The sequence below is a fragment of the Grampus griseus genome (genome assembly GCF_964374135.1).
Source record: "Grampus griseus genome assembly, chromosome: 4".
NCBI lineage: Eukaryota > Metazoa > Chordata > Mammalia > Artiodactyla > Delphinidae > Grampus > Grampus griseus.
In genome coordinates this window covers 21020122-21037067 of record NC_138997.1, presented here as the reverse complement: position 1 = coordinate 21037067, position 16946 = coordinate 21020122, and the positions used below count along the sequence as shown (strand labels likewise).

The following is a 16946-nucleotide window of genomic DNA, read 5'->3' as shown; positions in this document are numbered from 1 at the left end:
TTTAGCTGTAGACTCCTGTGAGATTTTGAAGTTTGTGTTATCACTTGTTCAAAGCATAATTTAAGTAAGTTTGGTTACGATTTGTTTTAAAAGCCATCCGAGAAAAAAAGAGGTATTAAGGAGAAATTATTTCTTTGTAAATATACTTACACATATTTTTCACAACTTTGTTTTGTTTTTACTGATTACTGTCAATTTCACAGATAATCAATATGCGTTTCCAAGGCTTTCGGCTATGTTTGGGTCTTCTTTTCATCTCAATTAATGCAGAATTTATGGATGATAATGTTGAGATGGAAGACTTTGATGAAAATTCAGAAGAGATTGATGCTAATGAAAATGAATTCTCCTCAGAGGTAAGGTTATTGAGAAACAAGCTATAATTTATTCTTTTAGGGTTCCCTGGCGGTCCAGTGGTTAAGACTTCGCCTTCCAATGCAGGGGGTGCGGGTTCCATCCCTGGTTGGCGGGGAGCTGCTAAGATCCCACATGCCTCGCAGCCAAAAAACCAAAACATAAAACAGCAGCAATATTGTAACAAATTCAATAAAGACTTAAAAATTAGGTCCACATCAAAAAAATCTTTAAAAAAAGTAATAAAATATTCTTTTACATGAATATAGGGGTGACTAATTTCTTGAGATTCACTTCTATTCAAATAGTCTTTAGTTTCAATATAAATAGGAAAAACATTGCCTGTTTCCAACTATTTGTTGCTGTGTTTTTAATTTGTGCATGGCACCTAGCAGTTTTATTACCAAATAAATATGGGGAAGGTCTTTACTATCAAACTAGGAGTTCATCACTGGCTAAAGAGGACTAAATACTTTAGCTAAGGGAAAGGTTTTTAGTCTTATTTTTGACACTGCAAGCCCTTTTCAGATAAAAGAAAAGGTAGTATAATTTTTTCCTAGAAGTAAAGAAAGTAGTGTTTCTTTATTTCTCTGAGGGAAGAAAATGCTAAATAGGATGAATTAGAAAGGGGAGTGATGATGAGGTAGGCATTTAGTAAGGCTCACAGTGTTTCTGTCTCAGCATTAAGATGTGTGTCTTGAGGTGGTGACTGATAGGAGTCTGGAAAACAGGAGTCTGGAGGTTTTTGTACACTTTGACAATCCATAAGAGCTTTCACATTGAGAATATTCATATCTAATATTGAGACAATCAGAAAATTTTTTCAGAAATATTTTTGGTGAGGAAATATCAATTATATTGTGCTAGCCGCTGTTAAAGGGCCAAGGAGAATAATATATAGTTGTTACAGACTTCCTTTTAGAGTTTTTAATTTGCAAATGCAAGTGTTGTTTAGCTGCTTAAGGTGAATATTCTTTCTTCTGTTAAGTTTTAAGCTCCACAAGGACATTTCTTTTAAAACCTGGTTCTGTGATCCACAGAAACTAAGTAGTAATCAAAGTGCTTATGGCTGACTTAGATACAGCTACTGCGAGGGTTTTGGAGGTTAATACTTCAAAGAAATTTCAGATACCTACGACTCTTAACTATATTTGATGATAATTTGAGAAGATGATAAGAAATGGGAGGAACAATTTTTGATGCTTCTAATTTTATAGCATGAGCAATCTAGATATGGTAAAGTACAAGTGAAGTATAAATAAAGCGCAAAATAAATTGCTGGTGATTTAAAGGGTCGTCTAACAGAAGGAAGCCTCTTGTAACACCATTGCCCATTTTTGCCAATCCATAAAAATATAGAGAACAGTAAAGTTGTAAGTTCTAATTCAGAAAACTTCATGGGAGATTGGCAATTTGGGTAGCAGAATATTGACCTGTTAGTAAGTGTGTAGGATTTTGTTTAATTACTGATTTTCCTCCCTTAGACAGGAAATGTACTATTAGGGAAGGGTAGGGACAGTGAAAATAGTAGAAGTACTTCTGTATCCTTTTCTCTTAAGGCTGAGAGAAGAAATTTCATAATTAATCATATAGGTAAAATCATAAAGGCTGATTAAGAAAGGACCAAGATTTATGTATTACTGTAAGCAAAATTTTATTTATTCATCATCAGTTCAAATTATCTTTTGAGGGCTTCCCTGGTGGCGCAGTGGTTGAGAGTCCACCTGCCGATGCAGGGGACACGGGTTCGTGCCCCGGTCCGGGAAGATCCCACATGCTGCAGAGCGGCTGGGCCTGTGAGCCACGGCCACTGAGCCTGCGCGTCTGGAGCCTGTGCTCCGCAACGGGAGATGCCACAACAGTGAGAGGCCCGCGTACCGCAAAAAAAAAAAAAAAAATCTTTTGACAATTTGTCAATAAATTTAAATTATTTTATTGGTGCATTCGGTATAGTGTAGTGGTTAAGTGTATAACCTTTAGAACCTAGGCTCATATCTTTTAAGTCCTGCAAGTGTCTAACTGTATGACAGTGGGCAAATTATTTTGCCTGTCTCCCACAGTTTCATCATACGTAAAATGGGAACAATAAAGTACTTCCCGCATAAAAATATTATGAGGATTAAAAGAGCCATCAAATCACGCCCCCCATCATCATTATCATCATAGCAGCTAACACTTACATGGCACTTGAAACAATGCTTTGAGATAATTGCTTTGCAGTCCTTTCTCTTTTGAATCTTATTTTTCCTCTGGGTTTCTAATTTCTCAGAATGTTGTCATCATCCTCTAGTTACATAACAGTGAAATTTAAGAGTTAATTTTAAACTAACCTATGTGCTTACTGAGTTTTTCATCTTATATGTTTTTCATCTTACATCTTTTGCTTCTAATGACTTTTTATCCTCAAATATTGTCACCTGTTAGAATCCTTTCAAAGCCACATCCACTGCATCATGAGGCCTTGGCTAATTACTGCCTCCCATCCCTCCTGTGTTAGGAGTCAGTGTATTCTGTTTGCACATAGAGTTTTTTTCCACCGTGTATCTCTTGTATTCTTCTGTATTTTCTTACCAGTAGAATACAAAGTTTTGAGGCCAGAGACCATGTCACCTACCATCTGTCTATATTACCTATATGTGAATTCCATACTAGGTTCTTAATTAGTGAGATTATTTAATTAAAATATTTGTGAAGGTGAATAACTTTAGATTTTTAAAATCTATTTTCTAGATTAAATATAAGACACCTCAACCTATAGGAGAAGTATATTTTACGGAAACTTTTGATAGTGGAAGGTTGGCTGGGTGAGTATTCATTCAGGAGAATTTTTTCCTTGACTTGATTAGCTTTTTTGAAGTTATTGGTTGTTAGCCTATGAAAATTGCCTCTACCACAGTACCTTAAAAAAGGGTTAACATACTTTATTTCACGGTGTAAACCAATACCTTAACACATTTTTATTATTGATAGAAGTGTTTAATTTGAATTGTTATCATTTATACAAAGAAAATATACAAATGACTCATGAATGTAAAGTGAAAACTTACATTTCTTCTTTCCTTAGGACAGATATTAATAACATAATTTCAGATGACAAATTCAAGTTAATGTTTTATCCTAAAAAATGGTAAAAAAAACAATAAAAGTTATTATTTATTGATCATTATATGCCAAACACTGTCCTAAGTAGGTGGGTAAGAACTATCTTTATCTGCCTTTTACCAGTGAGGAAACTGAGGCTTAGTGTACCTTAGCTATGATCACACAGCTAGTAAATTACAGATTCTAAATTTAATTTAACTCTAGCTTTACAGGATTATGTGTAGACATCCTTATTTAACCTCTAAGTATTCATTTATCTTAGAAGGAAAAGCGACTATTGGGTAATCTTCTGTTGTATTTCTGATATGCATTGTATCTATAAATTGTTAGTTTTATTTTTAATGATATACATTTCTTTCAACTTTATTTATAGGTGGGTCTTATCAAAAGCAAAAAAAGATGATACAGATGCGGAGATTTCTATATATGATGGTAAAATATTTATTTAAATATTCAACATAAGCAGTATGACCCAGAGTTCACTAGCTTTTGAGATTATATATTTATTAAATATACCTGAGGCCCCATCCTGCTTCACAACAGAATCTTGTCAAAAGACAAATAGAGTCTTTTGTCTCCTTTCCAATATTTCTGGAAGTCCAGGTAATCCATACTTAAGCCACCATCCAGTTTTCTAACTCTGAACAGTTAAATATTCACTCCACTGCAGTTAGTCTCTTGCAGGATTTCCCAGGCTACTGCTGTTCTCTACTGTTTTCTCTCAAGCATGGGCCGCCTAGATCAAGTTATAACTTTCGGCAGGGTCCTCCTAGAGGACATTTATGAGAGCTGTGGGACATGTGGCTCCTAGCCCACAGCCATTATCACTGCGTCTCTGATAGGTTATCTTCACGCTTCACTGTGAAGGAAAAGTCCTATATGCAAGGGTCAACTTTTCTTCCCCAACAGGACTCTCCTGGAGTGTGACGGAAGAATTTCTTCCTCCTCTTAGTCTAAAACCAGCCTCCTTAGTTGTTACATCCTAAAGCAGGATCAGCCTCTGTCGAGGTGACAGATAGTGGGAATTTCCTCTCTCTCAGAGGACCTCAGACCCATAAGGATGTGACCTCACACTGAGACTCCAACAGGCATTACATGAGAATAACAACAGAACAACTAACAGCATGTATAGGATGGCAGCTGTCTACTTCCGTTTCATAGTGTCTGTTTTAGTGTGAGATAAAGATCATGCCTACATGTCTTCCTTTGTAGTGTTCTCGATCCCAGTGTGTATGCTTATGTACTCCAAAAAGAACTCTACCATATGCCCAGAGCAAGCAATACTGCATTCAGTCTAAATCCATTTAGAGAAAAGAATAATTTCCCTCAAAGAAGCAGCAAGTCTGCAGAGATAGAACACTACCTAAAATAATACCCACAGAAATACCTGCCATCGAACAGAATGCTTGACTTAAAACATCTATGTTTAGCTTACTTTACAGTTTTTTTAGAACAGCATTGGGTAGATATTTGCTTTATGTTTGTGTTTTAGAAGTATCTTTTGATGGAGTTTTCCTAAAATTAGGATATGGTCTATTTTAGGAGTAAGTTTGTCTCTATTTCTTGCTGGACAAAAATGACTTAGTGTTTAAATGAGTTTTTCCCCCCCAGCTTAAAATTAGAACTCAAGCAAGCAGAAAACAAGCTTCTTAACACCTAAGTTTGGTCTGTAGTCTTATTAAACAAAATTATCCACGAAAATAATTTTTTACCATATTAGATTTGGTATGTTTGGTTGACTTTTTTCAATTTCTTGAAAGCAACTTTGAAAAATACAGAATCCCTTAAAGTTCCAGGTCCTGAAAATGGCATTTTTTATATTAATATTAGCAATGTTGTTTATATAGTGGTTAGTTGAGACCAATATCAGTTTCTTTGCAGGAATATTTAGTATTTCTAGTCGTTAATCACAGCTTCTGTCAAGTGCCACTTGAGTAAAACTAATTCCTGTATTTTCAGGAGTAAGCAAATCTGTGTGAAACATTATGTGCTGGGTAACAAGGTTTGCATTTGGAGGAGACTTATTTAAATTTTTCAGATTAAGTTATTAATAAAAGTATAGCTGTTTAAAAAATCACCAATTCTTTAAGTGACCAACTTACAGGATATCTTATAAAATTTTGTGAATTCTTTTTGAAATTATAGTTACATCAGAGTTCATATTACCTGGCACTGTATAGAATTTGAGTAAATGATTGGTTAATGAAAAGTTATTGTTGATTTGAAGTTGGGAAAAACCTCTTGTCCTTGAAGAATATCACCTTGTCACAGGCTTTCTAAAATTAAAGTAGTACTTTTAGATAGTACCTTTTCATAGCGGATAAATGTATGCATGTAATTACAAAAGAAGGCAACATAGTTTAAAAAGGCCCTTACTATCAGTATCCTAAAACCCCTAAAGATAAAGTTGTTACTTCTTAAAAGAAGACCTTTGTGATTTGGTCAAGCCACAGGTTGGCAGTGATAATACAGTTGCTCATCAGTGTGAGAGAAGAAAAACCAAAAGAATTCACTTTTTTTAGAAAAGTACACTATAGCCAAATTAGGGGACAAAAAGGAAAAGAAACTTGAAAACTTTAAAAAATGAATTCTTAAAAACCCAATACTGTGTGCACAATGATAGACCAAAATATACCCTTCTCTGGTTCATGAGACTGTCAGGTTCTTGCACTGTTGTTTTTTTAGAAAGAAAAAAACGTGTATAAAGTACATTAGTAATTCAAAAGTGCTCATTAATATTTCAAGTTGGCACAATACCGGAAAATAGCCAGTTTTCGCTAAATTGAGTTTTCTTGGAATAGGCGATACCTCTAATTTTCAAAGCTAGAACATTTTATACAAATTAATATAAATTAGTTATTTTCTGTTTTAAAAAGAGTAAAGGAGGAAAGTCCAATCCACAACTTTGGGGCTGCAGCTAACCCGTCTAGCTTTGCATTATATGCTGCCTGTGATCTAATTGCAGGAGCTTCCTGATCTTAAACATGGGAAATTCCAGCCCAGAGAGGACCTAACTCAGCTTTGCTGTGCTACAGCCTAGTGCTTATCTAGTATGTATGACTTCCTTGGCCAAAAGTTCTGAGAACTGATTGGCTTAGCTTAGGAAGTGTTAACTTTAGTTTGTGTTCTTTGGGCATAACAATTTTCAAATTAAAATTTAAATCTCTACAATAACTTCTGCAAAGTAAGAAAAGTAGCTGATGATACCATAAATTTCAAAAAAATTGACTGAGGCAAACTCATTTTCTGTTAAGGATGTACTTTGTCTCCTGTGTAATTTAAAAATACCTCATTTTAAAAATACAAGTTGATAGACCGTATGAGACAAACCACATTTTGTGATTTCATTGATTACAGTCTTTCAGAGAAATCCAAACTAAGCCAGCTTTAGAGGTGCTTTAATTAAATACTGTAGGGTCTGTTATTTATTAGTTTCCACAGCTTTAAGAGAAAAAGAAAACATACATACATTCAGGTGCAGATATTATTTTCTGATTTAAAATGTGATTTTATTTTTTCCAAAGTAGGCTTCATGGAAGAATCTTATTGGTCACCACTTCTGATAAATAATTCTTAAGTCAGTGTTTTTGGTTTTAGTTTAACTTGCTTTGTTTTGTATTTTAGGAAGATGGGAAATAGAAGAATTGAAAGAATATCGAGTACCTGGTGACCGAGGACTGGTGTTGAAATCTAGAGCAAAGCATCATGCAATATCTGCTGTATTAGCAAAACCTTTCATCTTTGCTGATAAACCTCTGATAGTACAGTAAGTTTTATTATGTTTTTAATACTTTTTCTGACATTTATATTAGTTTTATATAATTTGGCTTCTGAATATAGGTATAATGGGTATAAAATGGGCATAAAAAACCAGATTTTCCTTTTCCATTTCATTTGCTTAAATACACAATGCATGTATACACACAGACACCCTGAGGTTTCAAGAGAAAAGCAGGTTAGTTGAAAAATTATATAATATATGCTGTAATATGCAACATTCCACCACCATAAACTATATAGTGCATACTAAAATCACCATTTTTATTTTAACTTTTTACTTAAAATGACTTGCTATTAAGATATATTAACCTCAGTATATTCAGAATGGAACCATAAATATTGCTGGTAAACCAGTGATAAGATCCAAAGGCAGCAAATTCCTTTTAAAGAGGAAGTGCCCTTTTAAAGGGCACATGATGTCACAGACAGTCACCCCTTCCCTCCCCTGCAATATGACATAAACTAGTTTTATTGTCATGTTGTTTGCATGTGTAACTGTCGTAAAATCCAGTGTAAATTCCTCAAGCTGTTTCACCTACACTGGTGTAAAACCAAAATAGGTGTGTACAAATACAATTACAAAACCAATGAAAGTCATATTAAAAACAAAGAAAAGGAAATGTAGAAATGTTACTTTCTACCTTAGAAGATTGGGCTGTCCGAAGTTAATTACAGTGTAAGGAAATACCATTAACTGTAAACTTAACACTCCAGAACCACTTCAGTTTTTTGTTAACGTGTTAAATATATTCCTATGTGGTGTAACTAAAATGCCATTTTGTATTTTAGAAATTTAAAACAATATGGCATTTGGTATAATTGGGCTAATTTTTCAGCTGTGATGCTTTGGCTTAGTTGCACTGTTATTTCAATAAATTTAAAATATCAAATAATGTCAAAGAGTATACAACCATTTAAACAAATGAAAAATATTGTTATAAGTACTTATTGGGATTAATATTTGAGCTTGATATATGTCATTATTCAGAGTTTGGAGTTTCTTTTTTCTTGAAAATTTGAAAGTAATCTTCTTATTCTGTTGAAGTTAGGTGAATATAATATCATTCTCTATTTTAATCCTTTGTGGCTTAACTGAAAGGGTCACGGAAAATAATATAAAGTTTAACTTCTCCAGAGTAAAATGAATCAAATTGGGTATTTTCAGGAAGTATAAATCACTGCTAGGCAAGCAAGTGAAAGATAGCTTGCAAGATTAGAAGCAAAGATAGTAAGTCTAAAAAAAGTATTAAAGCAGTTGTGAAATTATTATTCTGAAAAAAGAAAAGGAGAATCAAGAAGAATGGAATAGCAGTGTTTGATATGCTTGAAAACAGTTCAAAGAAGGATAGTGAATATTTGTTATTCTTAATTTTGATGAAATGAGATAAATAAAAAATTTTATATTAACTACTATAAATACTATAGATTTATGACATAACTTTACTCTAAAGCTGCTTTTTCCAAATTGTGTACATATTAATATGCATTATGTGGTCATATAAGTTTCAGAAACTAAGAATATCTGAACCTTAAAGATAAGGAAGCGTATTTGCCCATTAAAGACTTTGAGAAGTTCTCTGTATGAAAACCTGTTTTTAACTTGAATATTGTTTTTCGCAAACATAATTGACCACAGAAGTTTTTTACCCCCTTAGCAATAATTACTATTTCATGGGACAGTTTAGAAAATGCTACTCTAAAGAAAATAGGGTTAACATATATTCTGCATTTGTCCTCATTTTTCCTATGATCTAAGATTAGCAGCAGTGAAGCTCTATGACATACATTTCACTGATCCTCAAATCCATTGTGAACTATTTATACTAGGCACAAGTTAATGATTTGAAAAATCTGGGAGTTTGCAGCGTATGAAATAGACATAGTGATCGAGTCTAGGCATACGAAGACAGCAGAGCTGTCTTAACATTTATAGAGACAATTTACACAATTGTTCTCTCTAGTTCTTTTCACAGAACCCTTTTTCCTTGGATCACCTATGCTAAAACTATATCTCTTTTTATTTTATTTTACTTAGAGTAGCAAATATTTACCTTTAGTTCACATTATGCACCATTTCTTTTACTTTGTACTCTTCAAAGACATGTTTCATGAAAAAATGGTTTGTCAGCTACTGCTTAAAAGTATTGATAAGGCTTTGAGGAAACAAACTATTTAAAAAATGAAAAAGAACAAAACAAAACTTTTCTTCTGATCATAACAGAAGCTAACATTTTTGAGCATTTATTGGCCCATTACTGTGCATGACAACTTCTAATCATCATAGTAGTCCTTTGAGGTGTAGGTATGGGCAATATTCCCACGTTACAGATGAGCAAATAGAGACTAGAGCTTCAGTAACATGCCTTTAGCCAAGGTCTCAGGTCTTCCTGACTCAGAAGTACTTGCTTGTAACCACTGTTGCAGATATCTTGAGAAATAAAGCAGAGTAGAAAGTAGGGAGGGGAAATCACCATAATCTCCAGCAACTCAGAGATGATCACTTAAAAGTTTACTGTATTTTCTATGCAAAATACATATACTAATTGGGTTCAAACTGTCAAAGTTTTGAATGCTTTTTTTTTTTTTTTACTTTGTCTCTAAACTTTCTTCAGAAACATTTTACACTATAGTCCTTCATTAAAATTATCACTGTGTCCTGTTGCTCCTCTAGTTTTCATCTCTTTTTGCTTTAATTCATTAAACCAAATCATAACTTTTGGTTTTCACTGTTTTTCAGTTTGATAACCAGTTTGTTACATGTAATTCATCAATTTACTAAAAATCTCTTCTAAATAGTGTTCAGTAAGACTGTCATTGCCTAAATAAGACAAAACAGCAACAGAACTTTTGCTGAGAATTAGAGTGTTGTAAATCTATGAAGAGACTGCCATGTCACTTCACTCTTTTAGCTGTTACACTGTGTTTCCCCTATCTCCTGGCTGTTAAGATCTGGAATATTCCAGGTTATTGACAGAGATTATGAAATCTCTTTGCTGGTGGTATTTAGTTAAATGTACAACTTATTTAACATGGTTTCAGTGTAGCTGAACTAAAAGACAAATTAGTAGCAGACTGGATATCTAGGATCATTAGCAATTTCTTAGAAATTTGTGCTGTAGCCATGACCCCCATAGTCTTTGTTTTTAGTTTATAAAGACTATATATAGTACGTACCTTATTTTAATTGGAAGTTTCCTGTTAAAAGTTTTAGTCAAAGTATTTTGTTCTTAATTCAAGAGTTTTGATGAAAAAATTATTTCAACAAATTGGTTGGCTTTTGTATAGTTGATTATAATCATTCTATTTTTAATATTTTAAGGATGTGCACAGAAAAGTCATTTCTGCTTGTTCCCTATAGGTTGTGGATATGCTTTGTATGAGCTTTCTGGTAATGTAAAATGTTTGTGTCTAAATGAATTGAGAGTAATACATTAGATTTTGAAGAACAGTTAGTAATTTTTATTTATCAGCAGTATGATTCTTTTTCCCTTCATTTAGATATGAAGTAAATTTTCAAGATGGTATTGATTGTGGAGGTGCATACATTAAACTCCTAGCAGACACTGATGGTTTGAATCTGGTATGATATTTTAATGTTTAAGAAAACCTTATTAAAGTTAATAAGTATTTTTAAGGAGCAATTGACACAACTGAAATTTTCATTTTCAACTGAAATCGAAAATAACTTTGAAAATTTTTACCCACCATGAGTTTATATAGCTTTTACAGTGCGCCTTCAAGTTTCATACACAGCTTTGTTACTTGATGGCATCAGTTTTGTAATCATTAGCCACATAAAAAAGTTTGCTGTGTCTATAAATAAAAAATAACCTGGTGCTTATAAATGTCACTAAAAGATCAGCTTACAGTTATTTTCTTTACAAAATAATAATCACAGGAGAAGTAAGATAACAGAGCAAAGCAGTAAAACACAATGGCCAAAGAACCAAATTAAAAAGGCGGGCCAGTTCAGGAATTGGCAGTCTGCAAAAATTTACTAAGTTAAAAATGTTTTCATAGTGAAGCAGGTTACGTTAGGACCATTTGAGGTTTGGAGACATTTCTTATAGCATCCTCCTACAGGAGGCTATGTCAGGATTTCTGCATATAACAAAAATAAGATAAATGAGACATTAATGAGATATTTGTCAGAATGCCTGGCTATGAAACAGATTAAAGGATTCATTTACTGTTATTAGGATCGGGTAAAGGGGAAGCCATTTGTAGTAGATGGTGAAACACTTAGGTATTGTGAGGTGATGATCACCTGAAGGTACAATGGCAATAATAAAGTCAAATACCAAGTATTTTTCTAAGCACTTTATCTAATTAATTCAGTTAATCCTCAGAGAAACCTTATAAGGTACGTACTATTATTATCTTCATCAGAGGTAATGAAATAGAACCACAAGGAGGTTAAGAAATTTGCTCAGGGCCACACACAGCTGGTTTAAAGGCAACGGTAGGATTTGAACTCCAGATCCCATGCTCTTAACCAGTGTCCATGCCAAATGAAGAGAAATGACCAATTATGAAATGGGGAGCATGTTGCAGTGTCTGCTTTTGACAGACACAGTCTGTCAAATCAAGAGTCTGAATCTCTTCTTCACATTGTGCTAAGGGGCGCCATTTTCTGGTGTCTTACTGAATAGTAGTAATGGCTAAGTAGGCACTGTAGTCTTAAGTCACAGAATGCTTTTCTCTGTGCTTAATTTTCTTAATAAAATATTAATAATACAATCTATATAGAGTAACTAAAACATTATGATGTTGCTAGGGTGGTTCCAGCTTCTCTCCTACATCTTGAGGATGGAAGTAATGTGTGCACTTAAAAAACTATTTTGAAATAAAATTTGTTGTGTTTTCCATATCCTTTATTGTCAATTGTGTCAACTAATTCTTTGGTGAATTAGCATTTGATACATTTTTGTGAACTCTACCCACTGGGGTAGAATAGAGAAATCCATTAAATACTCTAATTCTGGACTAATCCCAATACTCATCTCTCTTTGAAGGAAAACTTTTATGATAAAACATCCTATACCATTATGTTTGGACCAGATAAATGTGGAGAAGATTATAAACTTCATTTTATCTTCAGACATAAGCATCCCCAAACTGGAGTTTTTGAAGAGAAGCATGCCAAACCTCCAGATGTAGACCTTAAAAAGTTCTTTACAGACAGGAAGACTCATCTTTATACCCTTGGTATGTCCTTTTAATTCATTCATTAATTCAAAGATATTTGCTGACTACCAGTGTTTTCGTGGCAAGTGCTTTGGGAGAAACACAGGTCCTTCTGTTAAGGGCTTATATTTTTAGGAGAATAAGACACACATAGCACAGGTAGAAAGTAAAGTGTCGTATGAGGTACAGTTAAGAGCTCAAAAACAATATTACTTCCAGTTTGGAAACTTGGAGAAAACCTAGTGAAGGCGGTTATATTTGACTTAGTCTTGAAGTGTAGATATAATGTGGAAGATAGGAGAGGAAAGGGATATTTTAGGCACCCTGACATTAGTGGTGCTGAAAGAATAGAAAACTGGAGAAAAAGGTTAAAGAGGAGGAAGCCCTTAATATTAGACTTTATTCTATAGGCATTTGTCATTGTTGGGTCCTGCCTTATGGTAGTTGTGGGAAAACTTTGAAAGGGAAAGCATTGAGCGACCATCTATTAACATACTTAGCTTTACTTTTGTAACTAGGAGTTTGCGTATATGTTGACTAGGAGGAACACTACATGGGATTGTTTCTCCTCTTCCCAAGAACATACAATTATAGAGGTTTGTTCTGCCCATGATTACTTAAAATCACAGCATGTCAGAACCTAACAGGACAACTCCATCCAAGACTAAGGTATTTCAGTTTTCTTTCCAAAAACTGCAGTTACAGAAACATTCATTTGGCCAACACAGGGACCAATTTTATTTTTAATATCAGTATTGATATCAAAGACCTTTTTCTGAAATTGGAAAATAGTACTAGACATTTTGGGGAGCATAAAGTAAACTGTAGAAATGTAGAGATAATGAGAAATTATAACTAGAAAAAATGAATTTTAATTAGACTTTGTATAAACCTGGTCAAAAGCACTTTGGTAGTGTAATCAAAGGCCACAATTCCACTTTCAGGAATTTATCCAAAGAAAATAATCCAGAAGAAAGAAAATGACCTATGTGTAAAAATATACTGTAAATTGGAAGCAACCCAAATGTTACAGTAGTGGTTTTCTTTCTATACAATACAAAATGATAACTATGAAAATATTTGGCAACAAGGAAGAGACGTTTATAATATTAAAATTGGGAAAGAAAACGAGATTCAAATTGGAGGCACATCCTGATGGCCACTAGACATATTATGCAAACAAAAAGAAAAAGACTAGAAAAAACTAATTTTTATTAATCACCTGATAGGTACCATGCTCTATGCTAGACACTTTGTTTACAACCGTCCTGTGAGGTGAGCAGTTTCTCTCTATTTTGCCTTAATTTAGGTTAAGTAACTTGCCCTAGAAAACAAAAGTAATTGGTTAAGACTGGAATTAAAACTCAAGTCTGACTCTTAAACATTTGCTTTTCTTACTACTATACACAAAAACTTTGTTGTGCTAGGATTATCGAGTGGCTATTTTCTTTTTAAAAAAAACTTTCTGTAATACTACTATATTTTTATAACATTATCCTGTAGTTGTTCTAAGAACCTTACAGGGACCCTTAAAAGACTTTATAATCCAGTGTCTTTTGATGTAGATTCATTTAGAACATTGAATACAGTTTTCTAAACGGAAAGGTTTTCTGGCTAAAGATTTTGGGCAAAGATGTCTTTTCACGTATGTGTAATTGTCATGTGCTTTTCTGATTTACTATAATTTTAAAACAATTCAGATGCAAAATTTATTCAGAAAATAGTCTTTTCAGGATTTTTCTTGAGAAATGTCTTTTTTTTTTATTAGAAAGGGTCTAGCACATTTTTGCATTTAAGATCTTATTCTCAGTTCTGCTTCAATCTTGACTTTTTTCCTTTGTGTAGTAATATAGTTTTATAATCTCAGCTGTAATAGAAGAGGAAATGGTGGAGAAAAAAGAGAAGGGAGAAGATACTGAGTGTTCATTTACATTATTTGAGTTTGTATATAAATTGCAATATTTGATTTTGATATAAATAATTTGGCATTGTTGTGACTGAAACCTTTGGAGATTATTACTTCAGCATTGCTTTTACAGAAAGTGGTAGCCCACTTACCTAGTTAAGTCAGGATCATCCTGACATTTATTGACAGCTCCTACTTCCTTAACTTACTAAAAGCAAATGTTAGGCAGCTACTTTCATCTACAGTTCTTTCCAAAGATATAAATTATACTCAGTGACTCCCCACCCCATGTTTACAGAAGGGAGAAAGAGCTTTTATTTTGTCATTACAATGATAAGGGAGTCCTTTATGAAACTTTTGGCTTAGGGACTTTTAAAGAGCTAGAATTTACCTCAAAACAAACGTACTAAAGTGTGAGGTTGAATATTTTCAATCATCCTTAAGACATTTTTCACTATAGTGTATGAATCAATAAATTTGAAATGTCAATGAGCTTTATAGATTTCTAGGAAATCATGAGAATGTATCAATGTTAAGTTCCTGATTTTGGTGCCCAGATTTGGGTTATATAGGAGAATGTCCTTGTTTATAGGAAATATACGTTAAAACATTCAGGGATGATACGGATGAGGTCAGTAATTTACTCTCAAGTAATTCAAGAAAAAATAAAGTTCTTTATAGCATACTTGCAACTTTTAAAGTTTGAGGTCGTTTCAAAAAATTATTTTAAAATAGTGAAGATTGGGTTGTATTCTGTAACTATGAAAGAGTGAAGCTGACTGGTCATGTGAGTCCTAAGCTGAGTTAGCTATTGGGTATTTTTTATTTGAGAAGTAATGGAGTGTTTTATTAAAGTATTATTATTACTTAAAATTTTATCTTTGGTTTTAGAAAGCATTATATCTAGTGATTTCAGTGTATTTTGATTTAATATGTTGGTAATTCCTCTATTGTGGTTGAGAGAAAATTTTACCCATGAAGTTTAGGGTAGAAGATTATCTTTAACATGTCATGTCTGTCAATATGATAAGTGTAATATGTTTAAATTGGTCTTTAGTGATGAATCCAGATGACACATTTGAAGTATTAATTGATCAGATAGTTGTTAACAAAGGAAACCTACTAGAGGATGTGGTTCCTCCTATCAATCCTCCCAAGGAAATTGAAGATCCCAGTGATAAAAAACCTGATGATTGGGATGAAAGAGCAAAAATCCCTGATCCTTCTGCTGTCAAACCAGAAGACTGGTAAGCAAAGAATTCAGTAGCAAAGCGTTCTTTGGCATAAAGTAACGTGTGTTTATGTGAAGTAACGTGTGTTTAAGTGAAGTTTACAACCAATGAAGCTTATCCTTTTAAACATCAGTACTACTTATTTTGACTATTTTGGGTGAAATTCTTCTCTAAAACGGATTTTGCAGTCCCCTGCCTCTTAATTTTCATTTTAATTAATATTTTAATTTTGTTGCCCTTTTCAATATAGTATTTGTATTTTGTATGTTTTCAATGCTGTGGGGGGAAAAATTCCATGAATCTAAAACACCAACACTTTAATTTCAGTTCCCAGTTTGATCTTTATCATGTATGTGTGTGCATACTTTACATAGTTGCAGTGTTTTCAGTTAATGATTAGTTGGCTTAAAAAGCCATATTCTCAGCATCTTATATAGGATTTACTCATACCAGTTTGCTTACCCATAAGATGTTCACTAGCTGAGTATTTGTGTGGTTTCCATTCTACAGGATTATGAATATTTTCCTTAAAAGAAATGTATTCAGTTCCAGATTACCTATAGCTTGAATTCAGATGGTGAGGGATACTTTTATATCTCTCCATTTAACTGAGATATTCTTTGTCCTTCAAATATGTTTTGTAATTTCTCCCTAAAATCTTGTTACCTTTATTCCTAAGAACTTTTTTTATTCCTGCTGACAGTTAACTCTTAATTATGGTTTTGCTAAGGAGATTATCTGTCTTTATGTATTTAACCCACCCTATTGGTTATCTATTGCTGTGTAACAAATTACCAAAAAACTGAAGACAACAAACATGAACTCACCCAGTTCCTGAGAGGCAGGAATCTGAGAGTGGCTAGCTCCCCGGTTCTGGCTTAGACTCTCCTGAGGTTGCAGTCGAGCTGCCAGTAAGAGCTGCCTGCATCTGAAGGTTTGACTTGGGCAGCTGGCTTCCCACTGGCTTCTTGTAGCCTTTGTCAGGAAGTTTCAGTTCCCTGCCACCTAGGCCTCTCCTTAGGTCAGCTCATGACATGGCAGGTGGCTCCCCTGGAGGGAGTGATCCAAGAGGGAGAGAGCACAACCACAGAAATTGCAGTGCCTTTTATAACCTAGTCTCAAAAGTGACATGCCATCACTTCAGCTGCATTCTGTTTGTCACACAGACCAACCCTAGTACAGTTGGGAGGGGACTACATAAAGGTAGATGTACTAAGTATGAGTAAAAAAGTTTTATTCTTAGTTTACTAAGAGTTTTTTTTCTCCATGATTGGGTGTTGTATTTTGTAAAACACGTTTTGTGCATCTATTGAGGTGACCACGTGGTTTTTCTCCTTTATTTTCTTAGTGTGGTGAATTACATTGATTGATTTTCTAATGTTGAC

The 16946-nt window shown here is 33.7% G+C and overlaps 1 protein-coding gene across 1 annotated transcript in view; it reads left to right on the top strand.

Annotated features, from left to right (window-relative positions):
- Nucleotides 1-206: 206 nt before the first annotated feature.
- CLGN (calmegin) overlaps nt 207-16946 on the top strand; it is a 32052-nt gene continuing 15312 nt past the window's right edge. Inside the window, exons 1-7 of the mRNA XM_082653250.1 lie at nt 207-356; nt 3085-3158; nt 3830-3888; nt 7081-7222; nt 10735-10816; nt 12252-12444; nt 15387-15576. Coding sequence (XP_082509376.1) covers nt 213-356; nt 3085-3158; nt 3830-3888; nt 7081-7222; nt 10735-10816; nt 12252-12444; nt 15387-15576 — 884 coding nt within the window. The 5' untranslated portion in view covers nt 207-212. The remainder of the gene's footprint in view (nt 357-3084; nt 3159-3829; nt 3889-7080; nt 7223-10734; nt 10817-12251; nt 12445-15386; nt 15577-16946) is intronic.